This window comes from Zea mays, chromosome 1 (genome assembly GCF_902167145.1).
Source record: "Zea mays cultivar B73 chromosome 1, Zm-B73-REFERENCE-NAM-5.0, whole genome shotgun sequence".
In the NCBI taxonomy this organism is placed as follows: Eukaryota; Viridiplantae; Streptophyta; class Magnoliopsida; order Poales; family Poaceae; genus Zea; species Zea mays.
In genome coordinates, this window is record NC_050096.1 from 206,990,848 (window position 1) to 207,007,689 (window position 16,842).

General features: G+C 49.7%; 1 protein-coding gene across 1 annotated transcript; it reads left to right on the top strand.

The window, feature by feature from the left end:
* The first annotated feature begins 13,376 nt into the window (after window positions 1–13,376).
* LOC100272479 (proline-rich family protein) lies at window positions 13,377–14,500 on the top strand. Its single transcript, NM_001146950.1, has one exon. The coding sequence runs from the start codon at window positions 13,426–13,428 to the stop codon at window positions 14,263–14,265; it is 840 nt and encodes a 279-aa protein (NP_001140422.1). The 5' UTR covers window positions 13,377–13,425; the 3' UTR covers window positions 14,266–14,500.
* The last annotated feature ends 2,342 nt before the right edge of the window (window positions 14,501–16,842 follow it).

Below are 16,842 nucleotides of genomic sequence, written 5' to 3' on the forward strand. Positions count from 1 at the left end.
ATTGCTGTTCATATTTGAGATTTTCACTTTATTTTAAAAAAATAAAGCCACCCGGGTGGGCCGCTTCAAGGCCCACTGGCCGAGCAGCCCACCAGAGCAGCAGGTTTTCAGGGCGTCTGTTGCCGCACGTAGCGGGGGCGATGAGCAGAGGCCGCGCGGGGCTGATGGCGGCGCTTAGGGCTGAGCGGTTCAGCTCTGGCCGAAATCCATGCCGTCCGCTGCGTAACCTCCTCCAGTTAGGCTCCATAACTATGGAGATCTGCTCCCTGCTCAGGAACTCGCCAAAAATCCCAGCTCTCTGTTCCTATTCCTCCTCTCGGTTCCAGTCACGATTTGGATCGATTCCTTCGATTCTTGGTGTTCTGGTGTTAATCCTGCTGGTGGAAGAAGGTGGAGGTGGTACTGCTTGTGCGCAGCTAGGTTCTCCTGCGCTCCGTTGTCTCACCAGTGCACCTGTGTGGTGCTCTGTCTGTTCTGATTATTGTCCACCGTGGCCTGGTGCCTGGGCTCCCTGCTGCGCGGTGTTCGTCTTCTCGGGCTGGTGCCGTGGACGTCTCCCTCGGCTCCGGCAGCGGCTCTAGTATCTTCGTCAACCTCCCGCCGTGCAGGCCCGGACGTGGGCGGCGGAATTGGTTTTCTGGGACAGAACCTTGTGTTCGCTGAGCTGGTCTTCCCACGTAGACAATCTACGTGCTGTGAGTTATTCATTGTCTCACTTTATTTACTGTTTAATTTTGTGCAATCTGCTAGTATTAAATACTTGGGTGTGATTGCACTGTTGTGGGCGGATTTGTGTGCTCGATGATGATAGCGGTGTAGTGAGACAACGTGACAGTCTGGGTTTTAGTGTATTATCATTTTAAGCATTGATATTATTTGTGCCTTATTAAATCTCTCTTTGTTGAGGCTGTTTACCTGTGTTAAATTCTGTTATTTTATTTAGTACACAGCTCCATACTATTAGTTTATTTTTTATTATTAGGCTTATTACATCTGATCTAAAACCCTGATTTGGTAAGATAGGGCTGTCACGTTAGTCGAGAATCTCTGATCACCTTTTAGCGTTGGAGTGTTGTTTATTACAGCAACCGCTATTTTGAGAGCAATAGTTTTAAGATTAACAATCATGTTTATTAGTTTAATCTGCCTTTTTCATCTGCAAGCCATGTTTAATTATAAAATGGATCTGAGTAGCTATTTTACATGTTTACATGTTCTAGAATTGCTACTGTTCATTGCTGTAATAATTACATATGGCATTTGTCTGAGTTATATGCTTGTTTTATTCGGAATTAAAATATTTAATATATTTAAATATGATGGAAGCATATCACTTATTTCTCTAATTTTACAACACCTCCTCGATTCCAGATGGCGGGGCCATATATACTTCGCACCCGCATCATGCATGGTCGCCAAGAGGAAGACTGTGAGACGGTGGTCGGGGACGAACTTCGATGACTCTCGTTTGCGATTTATATAATAATGCCCTTTTGCATGTCTCCTGAATATTGAATCTGAGTTTTCGCCTTGCGAATTGATCTGAAGGGGGATCGGAATTCGGATGAGAGGTAGATCTGACGTAGACGCTGATGGATGGGCGGAAAGCAAAAGGGACCGGATCGAGTACTAGCTCGCTTTCTGCACGCGCGGGGCACACACGGCTTGTTGCTCGCATGATCGACACTACACTAGCTAGATAGAAGCACCGCACGCGCACGCCGTACGTCACGCCTGCTGCTGCTTGAACTCATTCCTTTCTCCGCCACTACTAGAGCTAGCTCGATGCATACACCCCCATCTATCGCTAGTTGTGTCGTCTCGTCGACCGTCCCAGCAGCCGTAGTCGTGTTCCACTCATTGTGTAGCTTGCTGATCGATGACTAGTGCGTAGATAGGGTTGTGGGCTCGTGGTACCGACCGCCGGTCATCTCTCCAACATCGTCCATATGCATCCGCCTTGCACATGCATGCGTATCCACCCACGCCTACGTACCGCCGACCCGCCGTACGTGCTCGTTGCCATCGTACGTGTCGACTCCACCTGAATCCAGCCAGATCCGTGCGACCAGCAAATTAAATAGCCATCCAACCAATGCATGCTATAGTAACACATTAACAGTACGTACTGGTTCCAACTTCCAAAAGCATACTATGGCCCTGTTTGGTATAGCTGGTGCTTGTTGAAAAAGCAGCTGTTGACGCCTTTTCGGAGTGCCAAACACTCAACAAGAACCGTGGCGGTGCCCTCTGCACAGGGGCGGACGGTCCGCGCGCAGGGGCCGGACGGTCCGCGGCCTGGTGCGAGGCGCGGTGGTGCTCTCTGCGCAAGGGCGGACTGTCCGCGGCCTGGGGCCGGACGGTCCGCGGCCTGGTGCGCTGCTGGGACTTCTGCCTGACGGCCGGACGGTCCGCGTCCTGGGGCCGGACGGTCCGCACGTACGCAGGGACGACGGAAGATCGCCGACGGCGCCTGGATCTCGCTCCCGGGAGGGACCCCGTCGGGGAGTAGAGATCCTAGGTGGTGTCTAGGCTCGGGCAGGCCGACCTAGACTCCTCTAATCGACGTAGAGTCGAGGAGAGGCGGAGAATTTGGGGATTGGATAGCTAAACCTAAACTAGACTAGAACTACTCCTAGGATAAAATGCGAATAAAAGTTGTATTGATTCGATTGTTGATGATTAATCGGCCGTAGACCTCTCTTTTTATAGAGGAGGGGGGCTGGACCCTTTACACGACTGGATTCCGAGCTAATTCCGCAAATCTAGCCAACAAACATAGCACAAAACTCGGAACCCTAAACTGCTCTGCGCACGCGCGGACCGTCCGGCCCACAGGCGCGGACTGTCCGGACCGCGGACCGTCCGGCCTCAGGGCCGGACCGTCCGCCCGCTCAATTTGGGGTTCAACATATGCCCCCCTGCCTTTTGGTGGAGCTGAGCAAACCAAAAGCAACTAACTCGATGCGATTACATCGGTTCTCTTAGGCATCTTGCCACATACTAGGATGATACTGTTTGAGGAAACGCCCATTCAAAGCCTTAGGCAAGTCCTTGCCTTGTAATGTTTGTAGTAAATATGCGTTGCCAGACATCACCTGTTTTACTTTATAAGGACCTTCCCAGCTTGGTGACCATTTCCCGAACTTCCGGTCTTTATTCCTTAGAGGCAGAATGGTCTTCCACACTAGGTCTCCTACTTGAAATGATTTTGCCTTGACCTTCTTGTTGTAGGCCCTGGCTACCATGATCTTGTCCTTTTCTATTGCTCCCAAAGCTATCATCCTCTTGTCGGTCACCTCATCAATATTATCAATCATTGAATCATAATAATCAGTAGCAGTTAGATCATTTTGTCTAGCGAACCTGACAGCATTCAAACTTATTTCCACAGGCAACACTGCTTCCTGCCCATAGACAAGCTCAAAAGGAGATACTTTAGTAGCCCTATGTTTAGATATCCTATGAGCCCATAAAGCTTCAGACAAAATCTTATGCCAATGTTTAGGATTATCAGATATTTTCTTTCTTATCAAATTAATCAATGTCCTATTGCTAGACTCGGCCTGACCATTGGCCTGAGCATAATATGGAGATGAATTAAGCAGCTTAATTTTGTATAATTCAGCAAATTCGCGTACCTCCTTTGACATAAAAGAAGTACCTTGATCTGTAGTTAAGGTCTGGGGAATGCCGAATCTATGAATAATATGCTCAGTAATAAACTCGATTACCTCCTTGTGTGTCATGTTCTTTAGAGCAACGGCTTCAGTCCATTTGGTGAAGTAGTCAGTGGCAACTAACACAAACCGATGCCCCTTTGACGATGAAGGATGAATTTCTCCAATAAAGTATAATCCCCATCCTCTGAACGGCCAAGGCTTAATAATAGGATGTAATTCGGCTGCAGGGACCAACTGTAGGTCGCCGAATTTTTGACACACTTGGCAACCCTTGTAGTACTTGAAACAATCAGCTATCATACTAGGCCAATAAAAACCAGACCTTCGCAACAACCACTTCATCTTTGGAGCTGATTGATGAGTACCACAAATTCCTTCATGCACTTCGGCCATGGCTAATATAGCATCATCTGGGCCCAAGCACTTAAGCAGGATATCATTGACTGTTCGGCGGTAAAGTTCATCGCTCATCAAAACATACTTGAAAGTTGTTCGCCGAATGTTCTTATCTGTCCTTATATTGGGATTTCGTAGATAATTAAGTATAGGTGTCCTCCAATCACTTTCATCGGCCTCATTGTCGGCCGAATTGATCAAAAGAACATTTCTGGTAACCCCGGACGGTCCGGCGTCATCACGCGGACGGTCCGCGACCTGGGAATTTGGCTTTGCACCGGTTATCAGATTTTCAGTTTTGTGAAACTTTCCTCTCTTTATCCGATAACCTGATGCATCTTGTGCCAAATCGTTAGCTCTATGATTCTCAACTCTAGAGATATGCCGAATACTGAATTCGTCAAAAGAATGAATTATGCTCTAACATTTCTCAAGGTAACTATTTAGAGTACCATCAAAACATTGATATTCTTCTAACACTTGTTGGACAATCAGCTGAGAATCACCAAATACCTTCACATGTTTTACTCCCATACCATTTAAAAGTTCTAAACCGAATAGGAGGGCCTCATATTCAGCTTGATTATTAGTGCAATAAGTTTTCAATCGGCTAGAGAAGTCAAAGGAGACATTACTTGGTGAAACAAGCACAATGCCAATTCCTTGCCCTTCATTGCAAACCGATCCATCAAAATATAAAGTCCAAGGAGTAATAGTGAGGTATGACATGTCTAGTTCATGAATATCATTAATCCGATGTTCTACAATGAAATCCGCTATGACTTGGCCTTTCATAGATTTCAATGGTTCATAGGCCAAGTCATATTCTACGAGTGCATAAGCCCACTTACCAATTCTACCACTCATAATTGGGTTATGCAACATGTATTTGATCACATCGGCTTGACCAGAAACAGTGCAATGACTAGACAGTAAATAACATCTACATTTGGTGCATGCAAAAAACAAGCATAAGCATAACTTTTCAATAAAAGTGTACCTTGTTTCAGCATCCACCAACCTTCGGCTTAGATATGTCACCACATGCTCCTTCCCCTCGGTTTCTTGTGTCAGAACAGCCCCAATGACCTTATCCTCAGCTGCAATGTATAATCGGAATGGTACTCCTGCTCGTGGTGCTTTTAATACGGGAGCCGAAGATAAGTATTTTTTGATGAGATCAAATGCTTCTCGCTGTTCTGCCCCCCAAGCGAATTCGGTATCATTCTTAAGCCGAAGAATAGGGGTGAACGCATCAATCTTCCCGGCTAGGTTAGAAATAAACCTTCGTAAATAATTCACCTTGCCGAGAAACCTCTGTACCTCGACCTTACAGGTCGGAGGTCCCACATTCCGAATAGACTTGATTCGGTCAGGGTCTATTTCTATACCATGTTCATGTATGACAAATCCTAAAAACTTACCAGCCGACACTCCAAAAGCACATTTACGTGGGTTCATTTTCAAACCATACTGACGCATTTTATCAAAGGTTTTACGCAAATCAGCTATATGAGAACTAAACTCAGCCGATTTGACTACAATATCATCAATGTAAACTTCCACAGTGTTTCCTAATAATTCATGGAAGATCAAATTCATAGCCCTCTGATAAGTAGCACCAGCATTTTTCAGACCAAATGTCATGACAACCCACTCAAATAAACCAATGAAGCCTGGACATATAAAGGCCGTTTTAGACGCATCTTCTTCGGCCATGAAAATCTGATTATATCCGGCATTACCATCAAGGAAGCTAATAATTCTATTTCCTGATGCATTATTGATTAATGTGTCGGCTATGGGCATGGGATATTCGTCTTTAGGAGTTGCTCTATTTAAATTGCGAAAATCAATGCATACTCTAAGTTTACCTGACTCCTTCTTCTCCACCGGCACAATATTGGAGACCCACTCTGCGTATCTGCAAGGTCTGATAAAATCAGCCTCTAGCAGCCGGTGGATTTCGTCCTTGATGCGTGGGAGAAGATCTGGACGAAATGTTCTAGCTCTTTGCTTGAAAGGTCTGAAACCAGATTTAATAGGCAGTCGATGTTCTACGATCTCTCGGCTTAATCCAGGCATTTCAGTATAACTCCAAGCAAAGCAATCTGAATATTCCTTCAATAGACCGATCATCTCATCTCTAGGATCGGTCTTCAGGGTCTTGTTTACAAAAGTCGGCCTTGGAGTTTTACCATCTCCTATGTCAATCTCCTCCAAAGGATCGGCCGATGTAAACCCCTGTCCTAGTTTATCAAGATCTCTGAATTCCTCTATTATGTTTCCCACAGAGGAATTAGAAGATCTTTGTGTGACAGCGGACTCTCCGGTCTCGGGGACCGGATCATCCGTAATACTGTCCTTTTGTTGTGATGTATGTTCGGTCTTAAAGTCCGAACCCTTTTGTGAAAGACCAGACCATCCGGCCTTGGCGGCCGAACTGTCTGTGACCAAAGACTCGTGAACTTTGTGTGTATCCATCATTTTAACTTTATTTAGGATTTAGCCGATTCTCCATCGGCTCTAGCATTACAGGAATGAAACCTTTCTTATCTATACTTATGAATTGATAATCAGAAAAGTCTACTCCTGTGAGACATGTAGCAGTCTCATAAGTCCAGAGTACAGGGGCATCGGCCACAGCGATGCAGGCCGATACATCAGCATGTACTTGTTCTATGTCATCGCCTACCCATTGTATCAGCATTTGATGTAATGTAGAAGGTATACATTGATTGGCGTGAATCCAATCTCTGCCTAGGATTAAACTGTAATTTCCTTCTACGTCAGCGACGAAGAATGCAGCAGCAAGGGTCTTAGTCCCGATGGTTAATTCAACGGACGTGACTCCCCTGGCTTTGATCGAACTATCAGTTCCAACACCGCTGAGGGTCATGTTGGTCTTGACAAGTTCGTCATCTTGTTTACCTAATTTTCTGTATAATGAATAAGGCATCAGATTTACAGCCACCCCTCCATCTACCAACATCTTAGCAATCGGTATCCCATCAATGTGGCCGCGCACGAAGAGCGGCTTTAAATGATTTACCGATTCTTTTGGTTTAGTAAAGGCGGCTTCTTTAGGACCAAAATCAAACTGGGCAACAACAGGTTCATCGTCGCCGATAATAGTACAATCGGCAGAAAATGTAATAATATTTACATCCATACCTGGGCGTTCTGGAGAAGCCTCGTAGTCGACCAGGTCTTCTCCCAGCAGGTCGTCCTCTTCCATTGATGTTGTCGTGTCGTTGGAGGCTTCCTGGTGAACGGCGGACGGTCCGCGTGCGGGGGCCGGACGGTCCGCGCCTGGTGCAGGTTGTCCAGAGACTTCCTGGTGAACGGCGGACGGTCCGTGCGCAGGGGCCGGACGGTCCACGCCTGGTGCAGATTGACTTTCTATTTCTGTGGCCGTTTGTTTTTTCTCAACGGCCTTCGGTCTCCATTTCTTTTGTGGTGGCGGGTATAGTGGATGTGTGTCATTAAATGTCTTTTCCGCCTCCTTCTCCTGGCTCTCCTTTGCTCTTAGGCGCTGTAATTTTCTCTTTTGGGATCGTGTCAATCCCGCTGGGCACCATCGAGGCATGGAGTATTTTGGATCGACTGTTTTGATGGTAGTCGTATCCTTTTCGGTTGTGTTGGCCGATTCGCCGAAAATCATCGGCCCTTTATTATCTTCTTGTATGTCAACATCTGCAGTGCCTATTTTGATGATGTCCTTTTTTGTTGCAGGCATATGCCCCCCTGCCGGATTGGTCGGCCTAGGAGGCCGAGTAGTCCGGCAATCCTGTTGGGTTTGTGCCTGGTGACCGGATTGAACAGTGCTCAATCGGTCTTGTACTGGTGGCGTCAACCTGTTGAAAACAGATGTTTGGGGTGCCCCCCAGGCGGGATACTGTGGCATCCCAAATGGATATGGTGGCATGCCCCACATTTGATTTGGGACATATGGCGGAGGTAAATATGTGTACGGATATGGCATAGGTGGATATGGAGGTGGAGGCGTCCATGCAGGCATGTTAGGTCTCACTTGTATAGTATGATCTTTCATTTCTTCCGATTGGTGGGGTGGTCCAATCGGCCTGACCTGGAGCTGCTCATGAATGGGTGAGCGGGGTCGCTTTGCTGGCCGATCACTGGGGCCGGCCTTCTTTTTTACGTATTTAGACAATAATTGATCAAAAGTTGGGCCGGCTTTAACCAATCGACCAGCTGCTTTAAATGTATTTGTTTTCCACGTACCTATCTCTGGTCGTCGTGGTTTGAAAGTACGTGGACGTTGTGGATCTTGAGTACGGCCGGACCGTCCGCCGGAGCTCGCCGGACCGTCCGGTGGGGTCCCGGACCGTCCGCGCCTACGTGCCGGACCGTCCGGGATACGCAGCACGGGTTCCTGCATTTGTCTCCCTGTCTGCGCTTGCCCCCCGGTACTGGAGGCTGTGATAGTCACCTTTAGGGTCTCCCCTCCATCGGGAGTCTTCTCGGCCACCACTTTCCTGCAAGAAACTTTACGATCTCCATCGACCTCTTTAGCATTGCCGATGATTGTCTTTTTGCCTTTATCGGTTGTGTTTGGCCGAACTAGGACTTTCTTGCCCTCGAAGTCAATCATGTTCATCGGAAAGGGCTCTGTATCCACCTGCATTTCCTGAAATTTCAATCGTCCTTCGTTAATGGCCGATTGAATCTGTCGACGGAATACATTACAATCATTAGTGGCATGAGAAAATGAGTTATGCCACTTGCAATATGCACGACGTTTTAGCTCGTCGGTGGATGGAACAGTGTGATTTATTTTAATGTTGCCATTTTTAAGTAATTCATCAAATATTCTATCACGCTTACCAACATTAAATGTAAACTTAACCTCCTCTTGTCGTTTCTTTTGAACCGGCTGTAAGGAGGCGCAAGCCGAAGATTTGGCCTGCTTTGGCCAAACCATTTCAGCAGCATACACCTCTGCTGATTCGTCTTCTGAGCTACTTTGATCGCATTCTACTACATGTACGTTGTGACGAATTGTTTTAGCAGTTTCTTTGCTCCGGCTTTCGCAAGCCAAAGCCCTCTGGTGTAACTGTGCTAGTGTAAAAAATTGGATGCCTTCTAATCTCTCTTTTAAATAATATCGTAAACCATTAAAGGCTAATCCTACTAGCTGTTTTTCTGCTAAATGAATTTGAAAGCATCGGTTTCTTGTATCGCGGAATCTCCGGATGTAATCATTAACCGATTCGTCTTTTGTCTGTCGCAACGACGCTAAATCTACCAAATCCAACTCATAGTCACCGGAGAAAAAATGATCATGAAATTTTTGTTCTAAATCCCCCCATGATGAAATGGAATTAGGAGGTAAAGTGGCGTACCATGCAAACGCAGTTCCTGTTAAAGATAATGAGAATAAACGTAAGCGAAATGCCTCTGTGTCGGCCAACTCTCCTAATTGTGCTAAAAATTGGCCTATGTGTTCACGTGTGTTCTTTCCTTGATCACCCGAAAATTTTGTGAATTCGGGTATCCTGGTTCCCTGTGGGTATGGGTGGTGATCAAATCGGCTGTCATAAGGTTTCCGATATGATTGCCCCCCAGGGACCATGCTTACTCCGAGCTTATCTCGGAACGCCCCGGCTATTTCTTCCCTTACTATATCAATGGCAGCCGGTGCGAGACCACCGGCTCTCTGGTCAAACATAGGTGGGGTTGGCTGGATATTAGCATGTTGTCTTTCCCCCCATTGGTTTGAGCTACGTGGTGCATTTCCATTTGCCCTATATGGCTCATAGGTTTGATCGTTTCTTTCCGGCCTTCTAGGTGGGACCGGAAAGCTATCCTGGGCTCTGGATCCTGAATTAATGGGCTGGTGCATCGCATAGTGTGATGGGAAGTGTTGCTGGGACGGGCGAGGATTCATGTAATAATCCTCCTCAAAAGACTCATGCGCGGACTGTCCGGATACGTACCCGGACCGTCCGTGGTTATATGCGGGCCGCCCGTCTGGCTAGTTTGGGTTCTGCGCCGTGTGTGGTGGCTCGGGCGCATACCTAGGTAACTCATTAAAAATAGGCCCGACTGTTGCTGGCCCGGACGGTCCGCGCTCACGTGCGGACGGTCCGGGCACGTGCAGATCGGCTGGTTTGCTGCCGATTTGCGGTTGCTTAGGGTATGTGTCCATCGGCATCCCATAAAGGGGTTGTGACTGGTCGTGACAACCTGTAGCCGATGGGTTACACGCGTTATCTCCTAACTCAACCTTGTGCGAAGGAAAATTTGCGGTACTAGATTTATCAAATGCACGTACTAGTCTCTTAAGATCGCTCTGCATACCCCCTATGATGTTCTGTATTTGTTCACGCTGATCTTCTACATAATTTCTAAGAGATTGCAGATCGTTGGTATTACTTACATTGGTGATATCTGGCGTGGGTTGGAGCGAAGCCGGATCCGTCGCCCGATGTCGGACGATCTTGTTGTTCCTGTCCACTTTGAAGTTGGCCAAGAACTTTGCTTTCGCCTCCTGGATCATCCGCTCCTTGTGCTCCTCGAACTGGAGCTGCTCGTCAGCCGGCAAGGTTTCCCAAGTCGGCTCTATGATGTTGCTTGGAGAAATATCAGAGCTATCCCTTGAACCGGCCATTGAGGGCCGATTTGATGAGCTTAGATATGTTCTCCCCAGCGGAGTCGCCAAAAGTATGTTGACGCCTTTTCGGAGCGCCAAACACTCAACAAGAACCGTGGCGGTGCCCTCTGCACAGGGGCGGACGGTCCGCGCGCAGGGGCCGGACGGTCCGCGGCCTGGTGCGAGGCGCGGTGGTGCTCTCTGCGCAAGGGCGGACTGTCCGCGGCCTGGGGCCGGACGGTCCGCGGCCTGGTGCGCTGCTGGGACTTCTGCCTGACGGCCGGACGGTCCGCGTCCTGGGGCCGGACGGTCCGCACGTACGCAGGGACGACGGAAGATCGCTGACGGCGCCTGGATCTCGCTCCCGGGAGGGACCCCGTCGGGGAGTAGAGATCCTAGGTGGTGTCTAGGCTCGGGCAGGCCGACCTAGACTCCTCTAATCGACGTAGAGTCGAGGAGAGGCGGAGAATTTGGGGATTGGATAGCTAAACCTAAACTAGACTAGAACTACTCCTAGGATAAAATGCGAATAAAAGTTGTATTGATTCGATTGTTGATGATTAATCGGCCGTAGACCTCTCTTTTTATAGAGGAGGGGGGCTGGACCCTTTACACGACTGGATTCCGAGCTAATTCCGCAAATCTAGCCAACAAACATAGCACAAAACTCGGAACCCTAAACTGCTCTGCGCACGCGCGGACCGTCCGGCCCATAGGCGCGGACTGTCCGGACCGCGGACCGTCCGGCCTCAGGGCCGGACCGTCCGCCCGCTCAATTTGGGGTTCAACAGCAGCTTATCTGAGAAGCTGGTGAAAAGCAGTTTCTATTTGTTGGCTACTTTTAATATATTCTGAGAAGTAGCTGAACTGATAAGTTGCTGCAAAAGCTGTCTGTTTGGCAGAACTTCTGCCTAAATTTGTGAAGAAGCTGAAAATAAGCTGTGCCAAACAGAGCCTATAGCTTAACACACTTGGTCACAGGCTGGTAATTAAACAATATATATACAGTGCCCCTGGATCCTAATTACTAGTAATAATTAACTGCACAGCAGCATGTGCACCTTATATCCTACCCCATTCTTGAATATTTATCCTTCGACTAGTTTATTTTTGAACTAAAATGTGATAAATAAAAAATAACGCAGGGAGTATATATAATATATATGCATGTAGTACTCTACTCACTGATGGCCGGTAATAATCCGGCATGCAAGAGCGCTCCGTTATTAATTGCTATCCTACGACAACTAGCTAGTTCGCGTACGTGACCCGCACTACACTACGATACTTTCCAAGTTAGGTCTGATCTCTGTCTGTCGCACGATCCAACACACGCGTACGCGGTTTCCTTTTGTTATTATTGTTTTCTGACTCCGTGATCAAATAACCGCGTGATGCATGCAACATATAGTACATCAGCATTTAGCAACTTACTCGTCCTCACTGTCTATATTTAAGCTCCACTCTAGAATAAATGGCCGTTGGTAGTCATATTATCATCCACAATTCTTTTTCTGGTGCCGTGTTTATTATGGACCTCGGTAACCTATTTGACAAAATCTTACTTTTACGGGTGTTATTCGGCATCTTATTTATATTAAAATATTCAATATATGATTACAAAATATTTGTAAGGAAATAGAATCCTTTATATACTCATAAGTGAGTGGTAAGTGTTATTAGTGCTGAGTTGTAATTTGTGCAGCTTCAGACCTTTTTTTTTTGAGTTTTCTATCGTGAACTGGCAAGCCATTAACTTCTTCAAAAATAGCTTTAGCTTTAGTTTTTCTGTCAAAGCTGTTTTTTTAAGCTAAGGGCCTGTTTGGTTCAGCTTTTCTCTGACCAGATTTTCTGAGAATCTGACTCTGCGTAGAGAATCTAAAGTATGGTGAGGATTACATGTGGAGGAACATGAAGTGGTCCAAAGAGTTCAGAATCTAGAAAGCGATGAATTTCTACTATTATGACGACTCGACCAATTCTGCATTCATGTTGATTTTGTATGGTTTTTATCCAAAACAATTCTTATAGAGGTGGCCTCAAAAGCTAGGTGTTTAGCGGTCCGCAGCAACTTTTGACGGGTAAAAGCTGAAAATAATGTTTTCAGCCTAAACAAACATAGCCTAAAGGCATTGAAAAAAAATTATTTGATAAAATGGTTTCTAGACTGCTTTAAAAATGATTTTGGTCGACCGCCACAAACCCCTACATTCTAGCCTCTGTCTATTCATCCCCAAATAATCCCAACCTTCCACTTCTCCTGTCTTTGCCGCCCGCTATGACCTCCCTCACCTCTGGCTCGCTCCACATCACTCATCCTCCACATCCACCTGCTTGGGCTTCTCCCTGCAGCCGGCGTGGTTGCAGAGCTGGGCCGCGGCAGGAGGGCAGCGACACGAGAGCTTGCTGGTGGTGGTTGCAGCAGAATTATTGCCAACTAAATAACAGGCTGCGGTTACGTCGTACGAAGAATGAGATTAAAGAAGTATACTTCACTAATGGAACATGCATGAAAATGACGTTCGCACAAATGACAATTCTCTTTTCCGAGACAGTACGTGACGACCCTTTTCTGGTGGGCAAAATCACGAGCAGGGAGAGGGACACGCGTCAAGCCTCGCTTGGCTTACAATGCCTATAAATCACCCATGCCGCCCACGCCATCTATGCACAAGCGTCCACAGCTTCCACTAGAGACCGAAGTACCGAACAGATAGAGATTGGAGAACCATGATGAGATCCGGCCTTCTCTCGCTATGTTTCCACCTAGCCCTGGCCATCACACTGGCTGCAAGTGTTCCTGGCCTTGCTCGTAGTAGGGTAATCGACATCGAACCGCAACTCAAACCGACGCTGCAACTAGAACCAAAGCATGGTGTATCTCAACCAGACAGAAACCAAGAACCCAAACCGACACCACAACCTGAGCCAAAACCGGAGCCTAAACCGGAACCAAAACCTGCACCACAATCAGACACCAAATCAGACCCTAAACCCGCACCACAGTCAGACCCAAAACCTGCACCACAACCGGACCTAAAACCAGAACCCAAACCTACACCACAGCCAGACCCAAAACCTTCACCACAACCAGACCCAGAGCCAAAACCCAAGCCAGCGCCACAGCCTGAACCAAAACCAGAACCCAAACCTACACCACAACCAGACCCAAAACCTGGACCACAACCAGACCCAAAACCAGAACCCAAACCTACACCACAACCAGGCCCAGAGCCGAAACCCAAGCCAGCGCCTCAACCTGAGCCAAAACCCACGCCGCAACCAGATCCAAAACCTGAGCCAAAACCCACGCCGCAACCAGATCCGAAACCTGAGCCAAAACCAACACCACAACCACCTTTCCCACAGCCCGAGCCTCAACCAGATCCCAAACCCCAACCCGAACCATCCAAGCCAGATCCTAAACCCCAACCCGAGCCATCCAAGCCAGACCCTCAGCCAGAGCCCAAACCTACACCAGAGCCAAAACCCCAACCAGAACCATCGAAGCCGGAGCCACCGTCGTCTCTTCCACCACCATTTGGCACGGGCGTCGTGGAAGGGAACTGAGAGGAGCATAGTGGAACCGATCATCATCGTGGATGCCATCTATAGCTTTTGGCTATGACTGATAAGTAATACTGTTTGTGTAAGAGTGAGCTCTCTTTTTATATAGGGTGTGTGTATTGTGTGTAGTACTATGTTTGGACGATGTGTGTGTACCCACCTTTTCCCGTGTGTTTCCATCAGCATGCATCAATGATCCATGTATATGCCTTGCTAAGTTTGTGTATTATCAATGAGTAAAAGAACCAGGTCTTGTATGTCTTGTTTTGATACTGTCGGCGTTCCGAGACCGGGGGGTCCCTGGGCCGACGAGTGAGTGTCGCCGCGTGCCCCAGCCCAGATGGGTCGAGCGCGAGGGCGAGCGCGATGGGGGGAGAGCGAGGCGGCCGGAGACCGGCGTGAGAGAGGTGGGAATCCCGCGGCCTTCGTGTTCGTCCCGCGCCCAGGTCGGGTGCGCTTGCAGTAGGGGGTTACAAGCGTCCACGCGGGAGAGGGAAGCGAGCGGCTCCAAGCGAGCGCCTGTCTCGTCCTCGTCCCCGCGCGGCCAACCTTTTTCAAGAAGGCCCTGGTCCTTCCTTTTATAGGCGTAAGGAGAGGATCCAGGTGTACAATGGGGGGTGTAGCAGAGTGCTACGTGTCTAGCGGAGGGGAGCTAGTGCCCTAAGTACATGCCGTTGTGGCAGCCGGAGAGATTTTGGCACCCAGCTGGTGTGATGTCGTGGCCGTCGGAGGAGCGATGGAGCCTGGCGGAGGGACAGCTGTCGGAGCGGTTGGGTCCTTGCTGACGTCCTCTTGCTTCCGTAAGGGGGCTGAGAGCCGCCGTCGTCACAGAGTACGTGGGGCGCCATCATTGCCTATCTGGCGGAGCTAGCCAGATGGGACGCCGGTCTTGTTCCCTGCGGCCCGAGTCAGCTCGGGGTAGGGTGATGATGGCGCCTCTTGTTGACGTGGCTGGCCTGCGCCCTAGGTTGGGCGATGTGGAGGCTCCTCCGAAGCCGAGGTCGAGTCTGTCTTCCGTGGCCGAGGCCGAGTCCGAGCCCCTGGGTCGGGCGAGGCGGAGGTCGTCGGCTGAAGCCAGGGCGGAGTCCGAGCCCTGGGGTCGGGCGAAGCGGAGTTCGTCGTCTTCTGGGACTTGGCCCGAGTTCGAGCCCTGGGTCGGGCGGAGCGGAGTTCGCCGTCTTCCGGGACTTAGCCCGAGTCCGAGCCCTGGGTCGGGCGGAGCGGAGTTCGCCGTCTTCCGGGACTTAGCCCGAGTCTGAGCCCTGGGTCGGGCGGAGCGGAGTTCGCCGTCTTCCGGGACTTAGCTCGAGTCCGAGCCCTGGGTCGGGCGGAGCGGAGTTCGCCGTCTTCCGGGACTTAGCCCGAGTCCGAGCCTTGGGTCGGGCGGAGCGGAGTTCGCCGTCTTCCGGGACTTAGCCCGAGTCCGAGCCCTGGGTTGGGCGGAGCGGAGTTTCCTGTGGTGCCTTCGGCAGGGCCTGACTACCTGTCAGCCTCACTCTGTCAAGTGGCACCGCAGTCGGTGTGGCGCAGGCGGCACTGTCCTTCTGTCAGGCCGGTTAGTGGAGCGGCGAAGTGACGGCGGTCACTTCGGCTCTGCCGGGGGGCGCGCGTCAGGATAAAGGTGTCAGGCCACCTTTGCATTAAATGCTCCTGCGATTTGGTCGGCCGGTGCGGCGATTTAATCAGGGTTGCTTCTTAGCGAAGGCAGGGCCTCGGGCGAGCCGGGAATATGTTCGCCGTCGGAGGGGGGCCTCGGGCGAGACAGAAATCCTCCGGGGTCGGCTGCCCTTGTCCGAGGCTAGGCTCGGGCGAGGCGTGATCGAGTCGCTCGAATGGACTGATCCCTGACTTAATCGCACCCATCAGGCCTTAGCAGCTTTATGCTGATGGGGGTTACCAGTTGAGAATTAGGAGTCTTGAGGGTACCCCTAATTATGGTCCCCGACAGTAGCCCCCGAGCCTCGAAGGGAGTGTTAGCACTCGCTTGGAGGCTTTCGTCGCACTTTTTTGCAAGGGGACCAGCCTTTCTCGGTTGCATTTTGTTCCGGTGGGTGCGCGCGAGCACACCCGCCGGGTGTAGCCCCCGAGGTCTCGGAGGAGTGGTTTCACTCCTTCGAGGTCTTAATGCCTCGCGTAATGCTTCGGCTGGTCTGGTTGTCCCCTCATGCGAGCTGGCCGTAGCCCGGGTGTACGGTCGGGTCCCAAGTTCTCGGGCTGGTATGTTGATGCTGTCAACGGTTCGGCCGGAGCCGGGTTTGCGAGAGCAGCCCCCGAGCCTCTGCACAGAGCGAGAGGGCGATCAGGGACAGACTTGGCTTTTTTACATACGCCTCTGCGTCGCCTTTCCGCAAGGACGAGGGGGGAAAGCGCCATGTTGCCCTCGATGGGCGCCGAACATGGTGTCTCCGGTGAGCTGCAAGCGGGTAATCCGAGTGGACGTTCGTGCCCCGTTCGTTAGGGGTCGGCTAGGGGCCCAGAGGCACGCCCAAAAGTACCTGCGGGTGATCTGCCGGACCCGGTCCCCTGGCGACGGGGCCGAGGGCTCGATGCCTCCCTCTGATGGGATTCCGTTACAAGATC